The sequence below is a fragment of the Nannobrachium achirus genome, assembly GCF_963921795.1.
Source record: "Nannobrachium achirus genome assembly, chromosome: 8".
Classification (NCBI taxonomy): Eukaryota; Metazoa; Chordata; class Actinopteri; order Myctophiformes; family Myctophidae; genus Nannobrachium; species Nannobrachium achirus.
In genome coordinates this window covers 30,371,472-30,396,934 of record NC_137817.1, presented here as the reverse complement: position 1 = coordinate 30,396,934, position 25,463 = coordinate 30,371,472, and the positions used below count along the sequence as shown (strand labels likewise).

Below are 25,463 nucleotides of genomic sequence, written 5' to 3'. Positions count from 1 at the left end.
TCTCTCAGGTGCAAAGAAGCGGCTAGAGACTTCATGTGTATTTGAGGAGCAACACACTCGTCTACACCAATCAACATGGCCAACTGTAGGGTTGAATGTAAACATTATGTCAACGCATTTGATGCCCACGAAGTGCCAACGCATCAAACTCTTTGATGTCTCTGTGTGCCCTCGATGCGTTCAACGCCCCGTGGGGGGTCTTACAGTAAACTGAAGGTTACTGTACGAGGCACGCGACTGTGAAGAGAAACACTCCATTTCCCGAAATGTAACGGGGTATCACGTGACCGGGAAATCCTGTTCCCTCGTAGAGAGCAGTGTTATGCTGCTGCACAAAAGTATCTTCTAATCTAACTTTAAATCACGTTCATGTTTAAAACGTGCATTCTCTACCGGTCGTTACAAAAGCACTAATGCCCGCGATTGTCATTTTTCTGTCCTGAGTGAAAGAAAATACTATCGTGAAAAAATCTCGGACATACTCGGATTACATTTACTCTGATTACTTTTTCCATGTAGCTGCAGAAAGAGGAAAAATGGCGGGTATCCATGGCAACTGCAGATTAAATCCTGAATAATCCTGGGCACCCGATGTGTTAATGTAAGTGCCATCTCCTACCGCCTAGTAGTTGAGAATTAAAATGTAGAAATGGACTCATAAAGAGTCAAGAGTTAAATGAACACGGTATGAGGTAGCCAACAGCTCAGTGAACCAGGGGAAGACATGAACAGGGTTGCTTGTAAAGCCACAGAGCAGTTGATTGAAGTGGACCAGCGGTTGGGCGTGTGTCCTGTCAGAGCAGTGGCCTTGTGTTATGTACAGTATGTTGTCATTTTGTTGTGTGAAGCCTGGCCTGGTGGAATTTTCCACCCGTAGAGGAGAGGGGGGGAAAAAAGAGGAGAAAATTGAGTGAAGAGGGGGGGGTTGGGATGAGGGTTAAAAGGAATGTAAGGCGGCGAGAGCACGTTAAGGTGCCAGCTACAGCCAGTAGGACATAGGTGTGCAGAAATTAAATCCATCCTCCCACACCACACAGAGTGCAGTGTCGCTGATGCTTTCTTGGTCTTTCATCGCCCACGTGCATACAAATGCCCACGTGCATATAAATGCCTCTTCAGGCATGCATAGAAAGTAGCTTTATGTGTGTGAGTGCGTGTCTGTGTGTGAGAATGCATTTCTGTTTTTGTGTGTGTGTTCAGCATCAGCATGCGTGCATGTACCTCGCTAGTTCTAACAATGAGGCGGTACTGGTACTGGTCCTTCAGGTCTTTGGTATCGTCCAGTTTCTCCCTGCGGATGCTCACAGCCACTGGACCCAGCTTGTCATCCGTTCCAAAATAGTTAGAGTGCTCTGGGGGAGAGACAGGGGGGAAAAGGTTAGAAAAGGGGGGGTTCACAATTCACATGTCCAGGCATGTTCATCTGCTGCAACAATAATAATATTATTATCCATATATTGTATAGATGGACATCATAGGAAAGAGGGCATGGAATGAGAAGTGACAAAACAAAGCCGAATGAAACTTTGGGAACAAATACAATACAATAGAATGAGGGAAGTCACGGAAGATTGGAGCTACAGTTCACATTAAAATCCTCAATATTGATTTAGGCCTAACGCAAAAACAAACCCAAATGGGCCAAAGGGTTAAGGTAACTGAGGGTTTGTAGGTGAAGGCAGGTGTAAGGTTCAAAACATTGTGTTGCAATCAATATGCACTAAATACATTTGGCAAGCCAAGAAGAAACCTGAGCACAATGACAAATTACTCCAGAGTAAACATTTGAACCATGGCTTTCCCCACTGTTGTTGTTTTATCCAGAGAGTGCAGAAAATAACAAATCTGTCCTAAAAGTTGTCATTCTGTGGTGTGCAAAATAAAAGCACTGAAAAAATTAGTTAAACCCATTTGTAGTGTATGATGCAATAATACATCTGGGCCATGTGCACATTCATAACAAGCATCTTGGATACATGCACATCCTCAACAAATCTCCATGACTAAGTCAAACTAATACCATGGCCACAAGGGTGTGTGAAGAATTTAGAACACAAATTCACAGCACACATGGAATCTAGTTCCACAAGTTCTTCTTCTGGCCTGGTGAAGCTCTCGGACATGCATACACATGGGCAGTTGGGCACATAACAGCATATACAGTATACAGACAGGACAAGACAAGACATGATAGGACAGGACAATGACAGGACAATGACAGGACAGAACAGAACAGGGCCATCCCCAACATCAGATGGCAGCTTCCAGGGGAAGCTGGCTAACGCTAGTGAGCAGTCAGCAGACAAGCATATTTTTGGAATGATAACCTTTATCTGTATGCCTGCAGGCATCTCTCTCTCTCTCTCCCTCTCTTTCACTCTTGTGTAAAAGATACCTTGACCGCATTCTCTCGCATCCACAGGGTTACATTGCTCTCATCATGTGACTTGGCCTGTCACAATTATTGTGCCTAATCGCAATTGTTTGAGATAATCGCAATTATTTTGCATAAATGTTTATTGAAAACAGTTAAATTGTTAATAATGTGACAGACCCACATGTGAATAGATGCATTTCTATGCCGGAACATGTAAAAACTCAATTGCCTGTGCCCCCCTATCTGAACTCTCACCTCTCATTGAATATGAATTACTGCACGCATCAGTTTGCTTCTTGTGTGAAGAGGCTTTAATGTGATCACACACGTGTGCACAGACCCATGTGCATGCTTGCTTGCACACGTGCACCCCTAACAGCGTTCGTCACTAACAATAGATGCTTGCCCAGGGGAGACCGGAATATGTGGGGGTGGAAGAGGTAGCAATGGGCAAAACGTACAGTATGCATACCGCACACATGCATGCTTCTCTCTGGAGGGATCAGCAGTATCAGAAGTAAAAGTGCTTTTTATCACTCACATACACACACGAATGTGTGCACTGACACTATGGCATATCTAGACAGTGGTATCATCATCGCCTACCAGTTTGCCAGCAATACAGTGGCAGGTACATGTGTAATAAAGAGTCTGGGATGAATGCCAGTTGGCTGACTGTACTATGAACGGGGGCCAGCTGGACGCATACGACCATCACGGTGTGTGTGAGGTGGAGAGCGATGCTTGACCGATGATCGCAGGAGATATGCGATATACTCGGTTACACTTACTCACAGCCACAGTGTGAGAAATCAAGTCGGTGAAAGTCAGCTCTATTGAATAGTTTATGAAAGCCACAGTTTTTGAACATATGAAGTTGTCCTGAGAGTGAATGTCAAAAGAGTGTGAGTGTGTGTGCGTGTACCTTTCCCGTGGAAGTACTCTCTGTAGTACTTGGCCCCAAGGTCTACATGTTCTATGCTGTAGAGTTTCAGCCTGTCCAGTCGGGTCACCTGCTGTTCAATAGGCACCTCCAGCACAGAGATACTAGCATTACTCCCCCTCAACCAGCCCCTCGTACCCTCGCCTCCTCCCTCAACTCCCCGCTCTGCTGAAGAGCTGAGGAAGCTGACGTTGCGCTCCCCATGGCCCCCCGTCTCATTGAGGAAGTGGGGGCAGCACAGGAGCAGAGGGCTGGAGCCGAGGGCCCCATGAGGCCTGTCCAAAGGGTCCAAGGCTAGCGAAGGTGCTGTGGAGCTGGGGTCGAGGCTCAGCGTCAGGTCCTCTACGCTGGAGTAGGTTGGGTCCATGCTGCCCGCAGCCGAGGACCTGGAGACCGATAGGGAGACCGATGCGGCGGATGCCCCCGTGGCGGTATTCCGTCTCTGGGCAACATAGGCGCGTTGAGCTGCAGCCTCATGGAGGTCAAATAAAATACTCTGAGCGTCGTAATGCACAAAGCTCTTAGGGCACACCCACGGTTTGTAGGAGTCGGACAAGTTGCGCCCTGCCCCGTCGTCACCCGTCTCCCCCCCCTTTCCCCCGTCCAGCTCTCCTCTGCTGGAGCTCCGAAGCTTCCGGAACAAAGACGATGTCCCCAGGGACGACTCTGTTCCCCCGCTTTTCTTCCTCACTCTGGTCTCGGAGCCGTCCCGCCTCCCCGTCCCTCTATCATCCATGCATGGTGTTGAGACGGGCGAGGCGCTGAAGGGGAGAGCAGCGCTCGGGGGAGAGTCCGGAGCACGCAGCAGCTCCCCCAGTTGCACGGGTGCCGAGCTCCGCTGGTCGGGTCTCTCCTGGTGGAACTGGCTCAGCATGTCAAAGAAGCTCTGCTCGGGGATGCCCTGGATGTCGATGGAGGAGGTGCTGCCATATTCTCTGAATAGGCTTCCCATTCCCACACCTCCCCGGCCGTCCACCTTGAGGAGCAATGAATAAGAGAGAGGATTTTGAGAACTGTTGGTAGCAATAACGCTGTTTGCTCAAATGCATCTTGGTAAACTCCTAACTACCTAATACCTACACATGGTTAACTTGATGTATACATTTTTTATAATACATGCCTACTTATCATGTAGTAAGTTAAAATGTAAAATAAATATTTAAAATAAATGTAGGCTAAACATAACTAAATTTAAGTTATTTAATCTACAATCTACCATGTTGGATTACCTATCTCAAGCATGACTCAACTAGGAAAATGGTCAACAACAGTAATGAAGTATACCATGAGTAATAGTCCATAAAACATCAAAGCATAGACATTCACCTCATTCTCATCCTGCTCGCTGAGTGTCATCTCACTGCTGGAGCGTTGACGCAGTGGGGGGAACGCACGCATGTTCATCGGCGAGCCCCTCTCGCCGCCGCGGAACTCTACGTCTTTAGAGCGCCGCCGCGGAAGCCTGGCCACGCCTCCCCGCACCAGGCCGACATCGGACGAGACCGTGGACAAGGAGAAGGACGCCGAGCGTTCGCCATCTTCGTGGTGATTGGCTCCCTGCCCGTTCTCCAGCAGCGACTCTTTGGAGTGCTCGCGGCGCGGCGGCCATTCTGCGATGCGCGCCCGCACCCCCATTTTGGGCTGAGAGACACGTGACTGAGTAGCCAGGTCCATGGGCGTGGGGGCCGGGTGGCCGTTGGGGGTGTGACGGAACGGGGTATGCTGGGAGCCTGGGAGGGGCAACCCTTCTCCTCCTCCCCCCCCATCCAGGAGGTCTGAGGAGATGCAAGTGACCCCTCGGTCTCTATAGCTGTTCATGGTGCCCCAGGAGAGCTCAGGGCAAGGCAGAAGACAGGGAGGCAGGGGGTTGGCATCCCGCGTCAGGAGGGGTGCTGGGGGAGGGGGAGGGAAAGAGCCCCAGACACGCTCTGCTGATGCTGAAGTGGTCTCCCACTCCCAAACACATCGCCCTGACTGGGAAGGGTGGGGAAGCTCTCTGCTGCTCCAGCAGGGCCCAGTCGGTGGAAACGTGATGTCCTCCTCTCCTCGTACCGCCTTCAGTCTAAAACAAACCTGTTGTGGAGATAAGAGATAGACACATATGAGCAAGATGTGAGCAAGTTACAGTTTTTATCAAAATAAAATACCGTATCTTTGGTATTTTTAATAATGTTCGGGGGTAAAACATGACTCAGGCCTGCTGCCTGACTCAATAAGATCCCACAGGCCAACAGAAAATGTCCAGGCTGACACACAGTGCCATGACCCCACATCCCAATTAACAATTTTACAATTTAGGCATTTAGCCTTCTTAATCCAGAGCGACTTAAGCAATAACAATAAGCAAGGTAATACGTCAATACAATAAGCAATTTTGTCACCAAAATCACACTGCTGCTGATTAACATCTCTTGGACCACCCGCACTAATATGATCAGCGTGGAGATGACAGTGACGCAAGTCGCCTCTAAATGATATTCTGACTAACATACACAAACACACTCTCACTTCTATCATCTGGTAGAGTGCCTGTGGTGGTGATATATAGTACACAGGTATGTCAACAGTATCTGACTTTGACTTACAGGTATGTAGTCTGCATCTCAGTCAGTAGGTCAGACAGAGGGGTGGAGAGAATATCAGTATCATCACGCGTCTGCTTTTACAGGTATGTGACTGTATGTGTGCATGCGTGTGTGTGTGTGTGTGTGTGTGTGTGTGTGTGTGTGTGTGTGTGTGTGTGTGTGTGTGTGTGTGTGTGTGTGTGTGTGTGTGTGTGTGTGTGTGTGTGTGTGTGTGTGTGTGTGTGTGTGTGCGCGCGCGCGTGCGTGTGTAATCTGTGTATGCATCAGAATGATAATTCTTTATTTTCACAATTACACATACATGGTATATTACCTTGTGAGGTTGGTGCAATGTGGTTAACAGTACAAGAGGGTCATTATCTATTCATATGAATGGAATCAAACGGTTTTCTAGAAAATCAAACAAAGCACGGGATGCTTTGGGAAACAGCCGGCAAAAATGTCACGTAAACTATGAGTGGTAGTCAATGAGCTTGCCCAATTAAGCTTATATTTAATAAACCAGACCACTGGTATACTCCTTTAAGATGAGAAAGGTACAAAAAGAGAGCAAGACCATATAAACAAGAAAGGGAGAGGAGAGCTTCACATTTCAACTCTTAGTTCCTATGAAGCCTCTTCTTCCTCTTCATTTTAGTGGGGAAAAAAAAAGTCGAGACCAAAGGGCCAGAACAAAAACTCAGCCTGGTTGCTTGATGTGCTTTCAGAGGAGAGCCTGAAATGGGACTTGGGAACAGAAGAAGGGATGCAACGCACAAAGCGTCAGAATGCTAGGGGGAAGGAGGAGATGAATCCAGAAATAGGAGTGATACGACGAGAGTGGCGAGTGAGGAAGAGAACGGCAAATTGCTCAGCCAACCACAATGGCTCGCCTTAATATGACAGTCGCAAAGAATCACTCTTCAAAAACCACTGGCCTTTCCTTATAAAGACTTGCTGGTCTACTTTACTGTCTCTCTCCTCTATTCAGACTCCACTGCTCTTCTATCTAATTCTCTAGGTTCTTTTCCTTCCCTACCACTTCCTTCTCCTGGACTTACTGTACATTTCTGTCTTCATAATCTACCTCTGTGCTTTATCATTTCACCTAGTTTAACTAGTTCCTCCTAGTCTCTTACCGGACTAAAGCTTCTTTAGCTCGCTTCAAACAGTCATTCTGCTATCAACACCAACTTTGTTAAGGCAAGTGATCTGTCCTACATAGCAAAATACATAGTACTGTGTTAATTTAACATGAGTATGAAAATGTATGCTTATAGGTCAATCTTTTTCACCCAGAATCTGTCTGTGTAATACAAAATAGATCTTCATTTTACTCTCTCTTGCGCTTTATAACTTTCCCTCTCTTTGCATTATGCCCATAATACTAACCCGCTTTGAACAAAGCCCTATTTAAATCACCAAGTTTCAGAATTCATTTAGCTTATCCTACAAATCCGTCCTCTCGTCTGTGAGCTATCAATTCCATTCTCATCCCCATCATGGTCCCCATTTGCGGGGCTTATTATTCAGCCAATCAATTTTCTTTCCTACTCATTCCCCGCTAAACAGAGGCACTGGTTAGAGTTTAAGTCTTTAGGAACCAAAAGCGATGAACAGCAGAGATTCTGGTTGAAGAAGCCAGTGTTACACTTTTTTTTTGTATGCTATGGACCTTTCAAATTTGTGTGTGTGTGTGCATGCACGCTTTTCAATAAACAAGTCCTCTATGAATGTATCTTTAGCCCCAAGACCATTCATTCACACACACAATCAACAAAACTCATTCATTCACACAGCGAACACATCACACACACAGAGTCCCCTGAGTGACAATCACCCAGCCGCACAAATCTATCATGTCTTTGTTTAGGAAAAATGATGATGCGCTTCCCAGGACTCCTTCGAAAGCGTCCCGCTCTGATCGCTTTCTGACATAAAGTCTTTCCTCATCCGGAAGGCTGGCCTATGATACACTATCAGGCCCAATCCCAGATTATCCAGCCCCAGCTGCAAGGGCTGCAGAATGGGCTCATTATGTGTCTGTGGCGCCTGTTGAGAGAGAGTGGGAGAGAGAGAGAGAGAGAGAGGTGTGTACCACTGATTTCTGTCATGTCTCTGGGACTGGGTGTCCACAGTGCACAGCTAGCCAGCCAAGGCCACGGCCAAACCCAGCCAACACTAATAGTTACAGGAAGATAAAGCGCATTAGAACAGGGCTGCAATTATATTATGGAGAAGACGATAAACTGAAGGAAAGGGCTGCTGCATGCCAGCTGTAGCCCACCATACTAAAGTCAGGGTGGGGTGTGGGGTAGAACTCTTTGTGGGTGGGGGTGGGGTGGGTGGGGGTAGTGGTGGTAGTCTTGGGCTGAGTAAAACATGGCTTTCATTCATCACGTTTTGGTCAGCTATCAACAAAGAGTTAAAGCTGAACTATCAGGTGAAAATGCTGAACATGACAGGAGAGACATACTCTACAATAGCAATGACTAAGAAGAGACCTTCCAAACCCCTCTGGCAGACATTCAGCGTGGGCTAAACTTCAGACGATGTTACCAAGGCATTTAATGTCTTTTAATTACTCACATATAGTAATTAGTCAGGTCTCTGATGTACCTCCCTGCCCACCCCACCCCTCCCCCTTCCCCCTCTCCCTCTGACTCTCATTGCTTGCTTTCTCCTCTTTCCTCCCTCTCTCCATTCATCTTAATTCCCTCCCTCTCTCACCCACTATGCCTCACTCCCTCTCCCCACCCTCTCTGCATAATGCAATCTTGGCCCATGCACCACAAACACACACCGAGGCTGGTAATTATACTGGTTAGATGATGATAATGACAGAGTTAGCAGAGTACAGCTACCAGAGGCATGAGTGTACACGGTTTGTAAGTGGTGAGCACTGCTTGCTTCCAAGTGTGTTGTTATAACAATACAGGCAGATCTGGGATCAGCTGTGAGGTGAGACTTGGAGGTCTGTCAGGAAAATGACAGATTAGATTCAAGGACAAACCAGGCAAGGTTGTACAAGAGCAGGCATTGACACTAAGGCTTGCCCACCTGCCCCCGGCAGGTAAATAAAACTTTCGGGCAGGTGAAGTTTGCTTTCAGGTTGCCACGACTGGACAAGTGCTCATTTGAGAGCGGACTCAACCGTCTATAAACACAACACCAGATATCTGTCTAAACACCTGAACGTGGACAGCGCTCTGTGTCTTCTGGTCTGTGGAATGTAAAATAATAGCACTGTTTACCTATGATGTGCTGTTTTTACACTTAACCGTTTTAGTGCCAGCCCCTACAGGGCCCAAAGAATGCCAGGGTTTGTCCCATAGGCGAGCGTATTAGCATCCGGGGACTCCCGTTGCAGTGACGTGCGTGCTCACGTTCGTGCACGTCATGGAAAGGTCCCGGATGAAAATGGCTACAGAATAGCTATTAGCATTTTGTCATTTAAAAGATAATTTTTAGGCGATTTCGCCGTAAATAAACCTCGCGCCACATCCCTAAAAACACAATCCAGAGATATGGGCCTCCAAAGATGTGGTTTTTCATTGGATTCGGCGGCGATTCGCGGCAACGTTCGCGGCTAACGGCCGGCCGGGGGGCGGCCGGATTTCGAACACTGGATTGAAAATTTAGGCCCAGGCTTCAGAAGGCCTCGGATCATTTTATTCATTTCATTAAAAAAGCCGAACATGTTCGGGATAGGCACACTGGACGTCGTTCCGGAAGCGGCGCTGAACATTCAGTGAACATTGGGGGGCTCAAAAATGTATTTTAAACCATTTTTAATGGAATATATCGTCGGACCATGTAAAATGGCTAGCTGGCTAGCGTAGGACGAGCCAGGACCACCCACGACTCTACAAGCAGCTCAGGGTAAGTCAATTAATTTTAAAAAAATCACACCCGTGTGAACTGAGCGGTGGTTTACCCCCCCCCCCCTTCCCCCCTGTGTGTGTGTGTGTGTGTGTGTGTGTGTGTGTGTGTGTGCGTGTGCGTGCGTGTGTGTGTGTGTGCCTGGTCTGGCCTGGCCTGAACAACAGCGCCCCTCCCTTAACATGTGTGGTCATAAAAGGTACTGCAGGCCTGCAGGCTACATACAGACACACACGCACGCACACACACACACACGCATACACACACGGCCACATATAGGAGACGGTGTAACCACCGCTCAAAAATTGTATTGGATTGAAATAAAGCCGAACATGTTCGGGATAGGCACAGAATGAGTTAAAGATGTAAAATAACTAGTGTGAAACCATAGACATATTCAATCATAGCTATGTAGATATTTGGATTTGGAAGTATTGAGGTACAGTATGAATGTTTTTATCGCACAGACAAAGAAAGTAAAGAAATATGAGATAAGTTGAGCGTTAATTTAAATGTTACCTATCATTTTATAATGGACGATTTACTTTTCGGGCAAGTGGGCATGACCTTTGGGCAAGTAGAACATGACCTGTGCTTTCCCGACGGGCAAGTGCCTCTGAGACCTTAGTGTCAACCCCTGAAGAGTCATCACGCCAAACTATGACAGGAAGCAAAAGTGAGTGAAAGTGATATGATAATATTGTTTTAGGAAACAGTATTAACCTACAGATCACCATCAGTCCAAAACCTCCTTTAGCACGTTAGACAGCAGTAATAAAACATGAGCTGTCCAATAATAGCTATGGGTGTATCAAGTAGACGATGCCATGGTGAACGATAGCTTAGTAGCTGGGTTGGAGAACAGATGGCATTGCATATGACTGGCAGACGGTAGACAGGGCCATGAGTGGAAGGAGTGATAACAGAATCCAGTACAATGCAGCAGAACATTGGCCAGCCAACTAGGAACATTAACTCCACACTACAGTGGCTGGTGGATTGAAAAGTCCACTGTTACCAGCCAGAGGGATTAGTGAATGGTCAGCTCCCAAAATGGCTGGTAGAGAAGTGACCTTCCAACAATTCGTTGTCTATAATGCCTAAGTAGCTAAATAATGTGCATCTACAACTGTGGTTAAAATTCAGTTTTTATTTAAATATTCAGAGGTTACTGAATAATTAAACGCTTCAAATTATGTATTTTGGGGGAAGTAAAGTATATAGTTAATTCCAGTTCCATGATAATGGAGCTCAGTTCATCAAACAGTTCAAAATCAATGGAGTGAAGGTCCTTCAGGTTCTTCAGCGAAAAGAAAAAGAATTTCCCCTTTTCCGAGTTATTCAACAAAACACAGAACAAGGAAACATAACATGTCTACTGAAGCCCTATGGAAGAACAACCACTGTTCACTACTACAAAATTCAACATGGGATTTCTCCCGTTTTTGTAATATAGCTGTAATAAAGCTTTAAAAATATTGATATATTATGGATATTTACGGATAAATATCTAAAACAGAGGGACAGCAGGAAAGAAAGTTAAAATACAGGAGCATACTGTGAAAAAACAGGAGGTTTGACAGGTATGCTGTGGCATAACATTGTCAAAATACCAAACATCAGAACAGTGGGGTAGAGGAAATAAATAGCCTTGTTTGTGTCAACGGGGAGTAAAGGTGAGTGTTGCCCAAGGGCAGAGGCCTTCTCTGGCTCAGACAGATGGTTTTGGAGGTTCAGAAGGTTCACTTGTTATTGTCCTAATTTTTAGTTTAGTTGCCAACTGCCAATTCTCCTAATATTATTCTATTATTAGTCTTTTATGTTTCAATTTTGTAGAATTTACACAACATGCAGAGTGGACTGTGGAGTATTACATGAAGTTGGATTTTTTTTTTTTTTGGCCACATGCATTCATGAGTCAGAAATAGTGACACAGAGCATTAAATAAGCCACAGAGATAAGTGTTTGGCATGTCATTATCAGGTAAGAAATAGAACAGCTTTCTGTATTTTTGCGATTTTTACTTTTTTATGTGGAAAAGGGTATAATTATTGACAAGATTTTAAGAAGCAAGTCTGTTCACAGTTATGGGATGTAGGCCTGTGTTTTCATGTTCTGGTTTATGCAATTGTGCTGCTGTTCCAATTCAATCTATTAAACTTGAAAAAGTAAGCTCATGCCTTATTTGTACATTTGTGTCCCAGCACCCCTGAGAGCCAGTCATCTCGGGGACTGTCATTATTCCCTGCAGCCAAAATGATTTTTTTTTTTTTTTTTGCTCTTTTTTTTTTAATGCCACAACAGCATCTCATAATATCTAGGCTACATTTCACTTAAACGCCAGAGCTTAACTCTGCATGTAAATAAGACCTTTTTTAATTAATGTGAGAGATCGGTACATAATTCTGTTAGTCCTCCCAGTTTATATTAGCTAAAATGCTAACTAGCCAGCCTTTGTTAGCCGTTTGTAGCCAAATGCGGTAATATCGGGACTCCATTACTTTGCAATGCAACCCACAGTATTTATCCCATTAATTTAATGCCACGTGTGTTCCAAATGAACAATTATTAACCACGTAATGTATGATTTTGTGTATTATTATTTATTATTCTTCCGCCGTTCTTCCGCTGTTTCTTCTTCTACGCTGGTGAAATGATCCGTTCCTGCCTGGAGGCATCTGTGACGTATGCGTTTGTCTTCTGTGAAGCTCCGGTGCGGAAGCTTCCTTTGTCACTGAGTTAGCTTAGCATTGAATAGATCAGTGTCGTCCTAAACTATCTAATTCTAACGTTCAGGGTGTTTGTTTTTTTGGACAATAAATTGACAGCCAAGAAAACATGGATGGAATGCAATCGTTCACTCGCCGTCGGAAAGTTGACTTTAGAGTAGACTATTCTGGTTGACTGGCTATGAGTGGCTAACGGCTAACGCTAGCTAGCGTTAGCTAGCGCTAGCTGCAGCGCTAGCTGCAGGCTATAAACAAATAAAACGTGACCCAACTCTATTGTTGCTCTCTTCTACAAGCTCACAACGCGAGGCGGTTAAGCCTGTAGATTGTGTTTTATTATCAGGTCAAATAATCCTTCTGACTGAAGTTACACAAACACTGATTATGCTACATTTAGCACAGTTAGCCCTGTTGCACACGTAATACATTCACTTCAACCTCGTGTTGAGCAGTTAATCCTATTTGCTACGTACGTCTACAAAAACCTTCATATTTCAAAGATAACGTGCTTACTGAAGTCTCACAGATGTCACAGTATGGTACGCTCAAGCAGAATTACCCGTATCTTTCGTATTGTTTAATAAACTGCATTTTAATCCGATCAGATGCCATTTTCTGTTGTTTTTCAGCCATGCGACCCCATCGGTTGCGAGGTGTACTGCACTTAGATAAATTAATACCTTTTTAAGGAAACGACGACCGATCGGATTAAAATGCTCCTCATTAAATAATACGATCATTACGGGACATTCTGCTGGAGCGTACCCTATGGTGACATCTGTGAGCCTTCACTAAGCAATTTATCTTTGTAATCTGACCGTTTGTGTAGACGTATGTAGCAAATTGGTTAAACTGCTTCACGGTTGGCGCACTGTAGCGTCTTTACATTTAGCCCAATAATGCTTGAGATGCTGTTGTGGCATTATCTTTTTAGAGAGCAATAACTAAAGTTTAAAACATACATAAACCACTTTAGCCCTATGTTATACCAAGGCTATTTGAAAATAGACGATCTACAAGCTCACAACGCATTGCGGTGCGACGCGTTGTGAGCTTGTAGATCTGCTATTTTCAAACATTTTGTACTTTTACTTTTGGTACTTTAAGTACATTTGGATACCAATACTTTTGTACTTTTACTCAAGTACATTTTTTATTCTGGACTTTTACTTGTAACAGAGTGATTCTACATTGCAGAATTGATACTTTACTTTATTATAAAATGTTGGTACTTTTTCCACCACTGTGTAAACGTTTGTGTTCTCATGCCAATAAAGCTTCTTTGAATTGAAGATTGAATTGAAGATTGCTCCCCATGTGGCGGAGTCAGGTCATTGCAGGTTAGAAATTTATTTAAAACTTGAATATCTCAAAAGTACTATTTCAGCATGGCATCATTCTATAAGCCATATCTTCAAAACTGTTGGGTCAATCTCCACAACCAATATATCATTTTGTAGCTATGATCCCCAGCTTTCAAATGAAATGAAAACATGAAAATGAAAAAAATTGCAATGACTGGCTCTCAGGGAGATTGGGACACATTTAAAAAAATTACGTGGGCATGCCTGCCCAATATCTTTGCATTGTATTGTCAATTTGACAATAGAGCTTTGTGTACAACAAAAAAAACGGCCCCAGTGAGACCAGACACCTGAGGGATGGCATTGTGTGTCTTCAGGGCAGGCCATGGCTTTATTGAGCTCCAATGTTGTCCCTCTCTTTTATCATCATCCTTAGTTTCTTAACTGTCTTTTCTCTTCTCTGTCTCTCCTGACCTCAGCTGTCACCATCTCTCCACTGTGGATAACTCTGCCATTGTTTTGCTGGGTCCCTTTAATGTCACCCAGGCCACTGCTGCCTGACAGTCACAAAACATACACATACTACACACACACAGCCCAGGAGGGAAATGCCAGCGGACGTGGAGAAAACAAAGAGACATGTAGGCGCAGATCCAAGCTGTGCATTGTGCACGCCTCCGCACAAGCGAACATGTCTACATGATTTGCATACAGTAGATTGGTCACGACTCTTCAGTCCTCACCATCGTTCATCCAACACCATCAGTCAATCAGTTCAAGATGGACAGATGACCAGTAATGGAAAAAAACAGAAGACAAGACCGCCATGGTAGAAAATGTAATTGAAAGAAGGTTGTGGTTGAGCGTGTGACAGTGTGTGCATGATAGATAGAGTATGTTGTGGGGCAGATTATTCTAGAGAACCAGACATAGTCTATTAAATCTAAGCTATATTAAGCCCTTATCAAGTAAGTGCAAATTAACGACAAGAATCACATTCTCTTTTGTGTTGGTGTATCTATACCCTGGCCTCTACATACTTGTGATCTGATGTGATCTGTTCAACATTTTACCACTCTGTAATTACATTTAAAGGCCATTTCTGCAGTGTCTCGTGACTCTGTCACGTTAAATCTAAGCTATATTAAGCCCTTATCAAGTAAGTGCAAATTAACGACAAGAATCACATTCTCTTTTGTGTTGGTGTATCTATACCCTGGCCTCTACATACTTGTGATCTGATGTGATCTGTTCAACATTTTACCACTCTGTAATTACATTTAAAGGCCATTTCTGCAGTGTCTCGTGACTCTGTCACGTTCTGTAAGCACCACTCTAAACCCTAATCAGAGACTGCAAAAATAAAAGTATAAATCATTTCACCTCACACCGCTGCGCTCAATTTACCACTAATTTGATCAACAGTAGACAATCATAACAAGAAGTAATACTGAGGCGGTGTGTGTGTGTGTGTGTGTGTGTGTGTGTGTGTGTGTGTGTGTGTGTGTGTGTGTGTTTGTGTGTGTTTGTGTGTGTGTGTGTCAGAAATCTAGGCATTGTTTCTAACTTCTATCAACACGAATGAGAGAAGAATAAGGGGGAGACAAAACAAAATATGTTGTCCAAATAATAATAAAGGTACAACATAATATCCTATTAAAGAACAAACCACTGGTAGGACTGCATACAGAGTATATGAGGCCCTCTACAATCATATCCCACTAATGTTTTTCATAGCTCACATCTTTGACTTGACTGAACAGTACTGTGGCGTCTCTCCATTCCCCTCACCTCTGTATCAGACCCACAGGGGTTGAGTGGGTGCAGAACTGGTTGGGCTTGCTTTCTGAAGCCACCAGATGAATCACCAGGTTTATGATCTTCACACACACGCAACCTGCATGCATATGACTAATGGTTTTATGCGCAAAAGAAGAAATACACCGGGGGGAGCCAGGTGCCCAGCCTGTTAGTGCATAGACCATATGAGAGTTGTGAGTCATGAGGACCCAAGTTTGAATCCAACTAACTTTATCTCTAAACTCTCCAATCTGAAAAATGCATAAAATGCCACCAAAAAACCCCAATGAACTACCAGAGTGGTCAATAGCCCGAAGCTTGATTCATGCTTCAGCAACAAAATGTCACATGGCATGTCACTTGACAAGAATAATGCATTTTAAAATGAAGATAAGTCATTCTTTCTGCAATGCTGAAAAAAAGTGCAATGCAATGCTTTTTTCAGCAATGCAATGCCACGCTGACTGAATCAACACATTACAATCAACAGAGCTGACACATCCCAGTCTGTGCAAATACGACCAAAGCATCCCACCTAAAACTCCTACAGTAAGATTCGAATAATTGGCGTTTCACTGTTTTTGAGTAAGCTTAGCTGATAATTAGCCGGCTTCACGAACAGGTAATAAAACTGCAATATGTACAACGCACACAACAATCTCTTCTGCGTGCTTACATCCACGCATACACACTCACTCACATAATTTACCTCCTCCAGGCTTCAGCTGTGCAGGTGAAGCAGTCGTAGTCAGAATGTGGTTGTTGACAGAGCAGGAATCCCCGTGCAGGGGATGACGTGTTGTTTTCCAGTCTAATGGAGGAAAAAATAAGAGATGATTAGATCAACCGTAGCAGCTCACCTGCCTTCATTTCCAGATTTTTTTTAATCTGGTATTGCTTTTTAAGCAATTTGTGTGGTCATAGGTAAGTGCGTGCGTAAGAGGGGTGTGTTTGTGTGTGCTGAGTGTTGACATGTGGAACAGCTGCAATGAGTTACATGGCCATCAGGTCAGGCATATACAGTAGGCTAGACTATTGTTTGCAAGAATTCTTCTGAACAAAGAACCCCAAAGGCGCTCTATCTCCTGGGTGTGTGTACCACTGTGCACGCAATCGCGCGCTTGAATGCACACTGGCTCACGCAGTGCACGAGCGCATGAACAAGAAACAGGTTATATATCTGCACACCACATAATGGTGTGCGGACAGTGAAGTGTTCACACCACATCTGTGAGGTGAGCAGGCATAGTGGCGGGTGGGCATCTGGGCATGCAACATTTTGCTTTTTTAGACAAAATATCCAGCCAGAAACCACATCCAAAACAACTGATAACTTCATCCCTCATCAATCACCCTCTGTAAATTAAAGTGATGCAAACACTTTCTTTTTTTCACATCCTTTTGAGGGCTCAGTCTCATCTCCTTTCTTTATGACTCATATGTTCTGCCAGCTCCATGACAAAAAAAAGAACAACTATCCCTCCATCTCTTTGGCTGTATCGCAAGAGTCAGTGTGAGGAGACTAGAGAGATGTGGTCATTGATGGAGATGTGCTCTGATTAATCTGAAACCCCAAAGAAGATGTGGAGGTGGAGTGACTGTTTAAATATTACTGTGAGGGCAGAGGGCTGTATGTTTGTATGGGGGATGGAAGGTAACAGGCACTGGACAGACAACTATGTGTCCTGAGGGAAGACCCATTACAGTCTGGCAAATACAGCGCCAATCAATACCAATCAATCCAGGTCCACTTACTCCCCAACGCCAAGCATAAAAAACACTGTCTTTAGCAGGGGGTGGAAGTGGGGGTGGATAGGGGTCAGCAATTGTGTTTGTGTGCGTGTGAGCTACAGCGAAGAGGCTGTACGGAATTAAGCCAGTATTCAGGGAGGATTTCAAGCTAAGTCTTCCCTCTTGGCCTGAAAATGAAATGAAATGAGTGAGAACTTTCCAAACAAGTACTATATGCAGCACCAACTTGCCCCGCAGAGGACGGTTACACCCCGCCATTCCGAAACACCGCCATTCCGAACATTGACTTCTAACCCTAACCCTAACCCTAACCCTTACCCTAACCCTAACCCTAACCCTAACTAACCCTAACCCTACCCCTACCCCTACCCCTAACCCTGTTTCGGAATGGCGGTGTTTCGGAATGGCGGTCTGACACCGCAGAGGACAGCCACAGTCCTAATTGACTGAATTGCACATTATAAACAATTATTGGTGGTTCTAAAGACACTTGCCATTGCCATACACGATCAGCATCAAACAATTCTGTTTGTTAAATAACCGGGGTGACTTCTATCCTTAAATGATGACACTGGAATTTTCTCAGAGGAGTCCAATTAAAAAAAAGAAAAATCTATTCTGAACACATTAATGCACATCATGTGACTGAGCTGAACCAAATTAGAAAGCAGAGTCAAGACATGCAAATTATACTTTACATCTCATTACAGCATCCACCACGAGACCACAGAACGAGAGAGGAGATATAGTGTTTCTGTATGTCTTGCCCTGGGCCCATCTATGATTTCAGCATCATCTGCATTATGCTATGATTTGAAGAGGATTACTCTGCCCAACTCAAACTCTAAAAGGCATGAATATTTTATATTTTACTATGCCAGTGCAATTTCAGGGATGGGTCGGCTTAAAAAGTATTTCTTCTTTACAAGTCACATGACTGTCATAGACAGTTAGCCAAAAGCTTTGCTAATGTGGATAGAAAAGTGCCTCACACAGTAAAATGTGGATTAAGCTGTGTGCATCTTTCCACTATCCACTCCTTTCTGTGCATCAACTCAACCTGTCTTTGTTGGAAAGGTTTAAGGTCTCAAAACCTAAGAATTGGCTGCATTTCAGTGACTTTATATATCCATCCAAAATCAAAAATATGTATGAGTTCATTTCATTAAGCTTCCCACAAAGCTTGTCCAAATTATGTGACCCTGGGCGACCTTTTTCTCGGGACAAACGGACAAAGACAGAGGTAGGAGCGGTTAGCTCCTTACAAGAGCACCGCTCAAAAATGTATAAAAGAAATACTGAAGATTAATCTTTTGTGAAAGCAAAATCACAGAGTATCTGAAATACACTGTCACGGGAGATGATGAGGTGTCGTTCAATAACCTCTACTTCACATTAGGCCTGTCCTCTAAAAATCGACGCGTCGTTTTAAGCCCCCGGAATCGACGCCAATTGTTTGAGTCGAGCCGTCAAAAAATATATTTTTTTTTATCACACCAGTATACTGTGGTGCGGTATGAGAGCGCTGGACTGTGACTGTCATGTAATTCTTATTGAGTCCATACTTCCTACTACTAGACTTAAAAATAAAATCAGTTCACGTGACTTGAAAGTTGCCTTGATCATATAACAGGGAGCTCTTATTTTGAAGTTAACCGCTTGGAAAGGAAATGCGTCGACGAGTTGTTATTCTACTTGAGAGCTGGCCAAAGAAGCAGCAGAGCCAGCGCGATGCGCTTTCACTTTCACTGCCGTGGGTGTGTGGTGGTTGGACTCAGGCTGAGGAATAGCGACGGGCGAACTGTTTTCTTTTTATTATCTCGCACGGTGTCGCACCAGATCGGCAACATAGCTCTTTTGATACAGCAGCGGTGCTCTGAGAAAATACAACTTGTGGAAATAATACACGGTTACACCCCGCCATTCCGAAACACCGCTATTCCGAACGTTGACTTCTAACCCTAACCCTACCCCTAACCCTAACCCTTACCCTAACCCTAACCCTAACCCTAACTAACCCTAACCCTACCCCTAACCCTAACCCTAACCCTGCTTCGGAATAGCGGTGTTTCGGAATGGCGGACTGTTGCCATAATACACGACATGCTGTCAAAGAGATGCATTATTCTCTCCTCCGTTTTTCTACTCTGCTCCACAATTCACAATTACGCACGGCAAATTACGCACGGCTGGACGCAATCTTATCGTCATTAATGTCCAGTGTCCACCGCTATCATGTCTCAATATGCACGGTAGTTCATGGATCTAATTCACTTTAAAGGCTTAAAACATATTGCTGTTTTATTGTATTACGTTGACGTGGTTTAAAAGCTTAAAGCACCACTTTTTTTTCCTTTTTTTTACACAAACGATTCGTCGACGCGTCGGATTAACCCCCGCGACTCGAATCGACTTGATAAATCCTGCGTCGAGGACAGCCCTACTTCACATCCAAAGAATCAACAGTATAGGGTTTCTTTATGTGTGCATGTGCTAGTAGTTTGCATGCATTTGCTGCAGGAGCATGAGCAACCTCCTGCAGGGAGGGGTAGGCAGCCCCATTAATAGTCCAATGATTGGATGTGGGGACGTCTAGTACCACCATCAACCCTTTAGCTCTGCTTTGCCTTGCACACCCTCTTCTTCTTCTCTCTCAATTTTAATTATTCAATTAAAAAAAATATATAATAATAATAACAATGCATTTTGTTTATAACGCACTTTACATTTGTGAGAATCTCAAAGTGCTAATTATTTAACTGTGTAATATTGAATTTAGTAATCTTTTTGGCGACACCCTGTCTTTCTATGGTCTGTTAGAACTGTGATTCCCAGTACTGCCCCGATATCCCAGATAAAAACTGTGTTTAGAGAACTTGTCAAACAAACACAATAACACATGGAATGACTATTAGACAAACAGATATAGTAATCTCCATATATGGGCATAAAAGGGACACAGACAACGGGTACAGCAGGTTTGCATAACTGGGTAGGGCATACACTTCTGACTTCAGAGGAGGCCTAACATAACAACAATAATAATGACAAAAATACAAACTGAAGAATTGTGAATAATTGAGTAAATAAATAGAAGTATCTATCTACATCATGTCTCTATAGCTTTTAAAGAGATAACCCCTTTACTTTGCCCCCTTCCCTGCATATTTACAAGTGAAAGAAAGACACGTGTCTCCACCACGCTCTTAGAAGAGCCCCACTGTGTGACAGCACTGGGATGATTCATGGAACACATGCCCTTTATGAGGCCAGACCCAAATCACTGGAAACGTTTCAATAGCATTTGTATCAACAGTACTTGTATCTTATAGCATCACTGTCGGCCGCTGTGAATACATGATACATATCGACAGAGGTTTACTAAATTTGAGATTTCACGATTGGCATTGTATGCATCATCTGCTATGTAATGTGACGTCCCAAGCAATTAGCCATTAATAGCCATTAATACTACAGTCAATCCCTTTGCAGGATCAGGCAAAACATAACATCTACAATACTACAATAGCTATAAAAAAATCCAGTTAGCCATATGATGGCAAAAACAATTGCTCTTGATGGGAGCATGGAGCAATGCAGCAACCATGTAACGTAATGTACTCCGTTCACCGCACTGACAACGCAGTGCTACAGCAGCTCCATCGCTAAGCTGGTGATGGTTGTCATGGGAACGGGGTTGGGGGCGGTGGGCAGTAAGATGTAATATGTAGGCGGGTACCGCAGGCATTCTGGACACACCACCTGAAAACAGAGCGGTAAATAACAGCGCGCAACCCCTGACACCCACGCGACGCGGGCACAGCCATCATCAGTCAGCCACCGAACGCTGTGTCCACCTCATCACAGCTGACAACAGCTTCAGAACAGGACACATCATTACATGCACATGCACCTACTCAAGACACACAGTGCAAGTAGTGCATGTACACTGTACAATAAGTTATTTCTCCTCCTCACTCTCAGGGTAGTCATCATAACTTTAAATCTCAGAGAAGGAGTCAAAGAATGGGGTGGAAAAATTGACAATGACTAAAGTTAAGTGTGGCATTTGAGAGTAAAGAAGAAATATGAGCATAGAAACCCCTTGGAGAGATGAATAGAGTAACAAAAAAGTGGAGAATGAAAGAGGAAAGTAGTCTAGGTTAATATCCACGGAGACAAGGCTTTGGCAAGAGAGAAGAAGGTACACAGTGAGGTGTTCATTTTACGCGGAAGAGTTAAAGGGTCCATTTGGTTAACAACTCTACATCATTTAGCTGGGGGCCACCTGGAACCTCCTCAAGGACCACTGGTGGTCCCCGGATCACTGGTTGAGAACCACTGATTTAACAGAACCAAATGGACCCTTATTTGGTTCCATTTACAAGTTTAATTAACACTGGGATTATACTGTGTAGCTCATTTCCACAGGACCATGGGCGAGTCGTTTAAGAACATTGGCTCAACCTCTCCAATCTTTAACTACTATGACACAGTGGCCTCCAGCTCTCTTAGCGATGCCTGCCTGTCTCTTTTTCTTTTAATCTTCCTTCCTCCCTATTAATAGTGCTTCATGTTTTGTGCTGTGGCACTACTGGCAAGCTTTTCGCAAAGTACTTAATCATTATTAAGAATCATTATCATTCTGTCAATCTTTCTTCTTCCACTTTTCTTCCTTTTTGGCAGCCCCCCCCCTCCCCCCCCCAACCCCTCTCTCTCTCTCTCTCTCTGTCAGCTGTAGGCACAGACTTATTAACAGTCAAAAGCCATACAAGAAGAGCTTCATCAGCTGAGACCGTTTGCACGTGCTCTAAATTCTTAATTTCTTTTTTATTTCTCTTCAATTCTTCCTCAAGACAGTTTAATACTCTTCGCTATTCATCGGTGCACTTCAGACTTTTTCAAGAAAAAAAGCAATAAGAACAACTAACTCTACTCTATCTAAAGCAACACACTTAATCCCCAGGTTTTGAGCAGAGTCTCTTCCTCAAGAGTGTCTCAAGCTCAGCAAGACACTTGAGTGTGTGTGTGTGTGTGTGTGTGTGTGTGTGTGTGTGTGTGTGTGTGTGTGTGTGTGTGTGTGTGTGTGTGTGTGTGTGTGTGTGTGTGTGTGTGTGTGTCTGAGCAATAGCAAAAACGTTGTTGCAACTAATGTTGCAACTTGCAAGATTAGCCTAAATCATTATTTTGGCAAGCTGTGGTTCTACACTCCAAATTTCATAACTGACCTCTTTAGATTATCGTGTAAAGCCTGAGTTATACTTTGTTGCGTGCCGTGTCATGCGCAAAAACTTCAAGTTCACAACATGTCGCAGTGTGATCATGTGTTATGAGCTTGCAATTGTTAACATCAGTTATATTTAGTGCACAACACTGGCATGCAAGTAATGTAATAGTATCACTAACATTCTCTTGACTCACAAAGGAGTAGCGCACGTCATCAGGTGGGTGTCAGAGCAGAAGGCTGATTACCATCTACCTAACTGCTCCATTCCTTTCGGATATGGAGCCATTGGAGCCTGCATGTCGCTTCATGGGATAAACAACTTCCAGGCATAAAAGAGATTCCTGCACAGTGGCATACTGTTTATGATCAAGATTTAAAGGGGAATACCACCCATTTCCAGCATCAAACTATATCATTAAAATATCTTAGAGCTGATGTGTGGAAATAATAAAAAGGTGTCTTCTGTGTTGCCTAGAACCGGAGAATACATTTTTTGGGGGGTCATGTGATCAATGACATATGGGCACTGTAATCTTTGGTCCGCCCTCTAGGCAGCCTGAGGAAGGGCGAGCTCCCAGAGTGTCCTCGACCACAGACGCGTCCGCCCGCGGATTAGACGCGTCCTCTCTGCGGACGGAACGCGAATTAGATGCGCCCTCTACGCGGACAGAACGTGAGTTAGACGCGTCCTCTCCGTGGACGATACGCTATACTCCGGACTTGTACACAGTGGCGACTCCCAGTTTAACATCCCATACGGCAGGACCTACCACCTAAACCTAACCTTAACCTCAATAAAACCATGCCTAAACCCAACTGGTGATGCTAACCTGGTGAAATGCTAACCTGTGGATGCACATTCTTCCCCCGAGGACGCCCGTCGTCCTCGCGGGAGTACGGAGCGACGCTGGTGATGCTAACCGCTCCGTCCTCCCGTCCTGGCGTCCTGGCGTCCTCACAGGAAGACGGTGCGGCGCTGGTGAGATGCTGCGTGCACGTTTTTCCCAACGAGTTTGAGCACAACGGTCGTAGACACTCTGGGAGCTCGCCCTTGCTGGGCAGCCTTGCAGTCTAGAATGGGGTAAATAACTGAATTGTTTGAAAAGCCTAAGTCTTACTGTAATTTATATTCAGGTCACGCTGTTTCAGTTGGAGATGAAATACCCCATGAGGGGTGAGGCTGCCTAGAGGGCGGACCAAAGAGTAAAGAAGCCCTACGTCACTGATCATATGACAGATGACACTCCCCCCCCCTCCTCCCACCACCCAAAGAATTGATTCTAGGCAACACAGAAGGGGGGGGCCTCTGTGTGTGTGTGTGTGTGTGTGTGTGTGTGTGTGTGTGTGTGTGTGTGTGTGTGTGTGTGTGTGTGTGTGTGTGTGTGTGACTAATACACAACACACGCTGATTGCCCACAGCTGCGTGGCTCGTTTGCGTGACTCGTTACCCATCGTGTGGCGCAGCTGGGGTGCTACTAGCGCAACACACTCACTCACTCACTCACTGACAGACGGACATGAGCTGCAGGTTTTCATAGTAACTGCAACCTGACAGTCGCAAACCATGAGAAATGTCACAGCTTGTCCACGTGTAGACGTGTGGGTACACAATTTTACAGTCTATGGTTTGGTTCCCTTGACACATCACTGTGATATCACAGGTGACATCACCTATGTTAAGGTCCATATATGGGTATTCCCCAGAATCCCTTTTATGCCCATATATGAAGATCCCTGGCCAAGACATGGCCCATATCTGTGTGGCTGGTTCAGATAGGGATCTCCATCTATGGGCATAAAATATATTGTACGTTGTGATGTCATAGGAACCACTCTAACAGAATCCCTTTTATCCCCAAATATGGAGGATGTCATCAATATTAAGCCCATATCTAACAGGACTTCATATGGGAATGCCCATATATGGAGGAAGGCAGCCCATATCTGTGCGGCTGGTTCAGACAGGGATCTCCATGTATGGGCATAAAAGGGATGTACTATATACAGTACATGGATCTCCAAGTGGTTACTTTAGAATGTCTAGAGGTTTCACAGATTGTTATCCTTTTTCATGGCCATGGTTAGTGTCTTTGATAAGCCTGCAGGCTTTGATGACACAGCGGCTGTCGTACCATATATTATGTCCTGGATGGAGGGAAGCTCACATCCTCTGATGCGCTGGGCAGGCTGCATGCACAACCTCTGCATTGCTTTGCGGTTCCTATACAGATCAGATACAGCCAGCAAGGCTCTCTTTGAAGAACTATTGATTGTTTTGACAATAATAAGGCTGTGCAACAACACATCCATAATGTTAGTAAACCACTCCATCTACCTACATAGGAAACTAATCATCCAATCAGATGATGTCTTGGTCCTAAACTGAGGGTAGATGGCAAATTCCTGGCATGAGTCGTGATTCTGTACAGTACATGTGGCGGTATAATTAGTCAGCCAGCGCGGGAGTGATCAGGCTGGAGGGTCAGTGTTATAATAATAGAATGTGCTAGTGATGGGTTTATGCATGCACTACCACAAATCCAGTTTGTATTTGCTTCTATGGGTGAGGGGAGTGATAGAAGCGCAGCGTCGCAGACTGGTGCTAACTGAGCTATCAGCCCTTTGCAGATTTTTGTACTGTTATGAGGATATTGCTATGAGGACATTTTTGAGTGGGCACGAATAATGTCATTCATTGATTGGATTATAGACCATGTTATATTGTATCCTTTTAATGTGATGTGATGTTCAAGCACTGGTCGCAAAATGAATTAGGAAAATAAATAGATGATAGGTTGATAGATCGATACTGTACAGTGCCATTGTGTAGTGCATCCATACATGGTGCTTGAAAAATTGTGACGCTTGACCTCCTCTCCACTTGA

At 44.4% G+C, this 25,463-nt stretch overlaps 1 protein-coding gene across 4 annotated transcripts in view; it reads right to left on the bottom strand.

Annotated features, from left to right (window-relative positions):
* sipa1l3 (signal-induced proliferation-associated 1 like 3) overlaps positions 1-25,463 on the bottom strand; it is an 85,030-nt gene that overhangs the window by 28,403 nt on the left and 31,164 nt on the right. For 3 of the 4 annotated variants that reach the window (XM_080732326.1, XM_080732324.1, XM_080732327.1), the window contains 4 exons: positions 16,309-16,410; positions 4,647-5,393; positions 3,303-4,296; positions 1,222-1,352 (listed from right to left, as the gene is read on the bottom strand). In XM_080732326.1, coding sequence (XP_080588452.1) covers positions 1,222-1,352; positions 3,303-4,296; positions 4,647-5,138 — 1,617 coding nt within the window. In that variant the 5' untranslated portion in view covers positions 5,139-5,393; positions 16,309-16,410. Of the gene's footprint in view, positions 1-1,221; positions 1,353-3,302; positions 4,297-4,646; positions 5,394-16,299; positions 16,411-25,463 lie in introns of all 4 variants that reach the window. The other variant, XM_080732325.1, reaches the window with a different exon arrangement.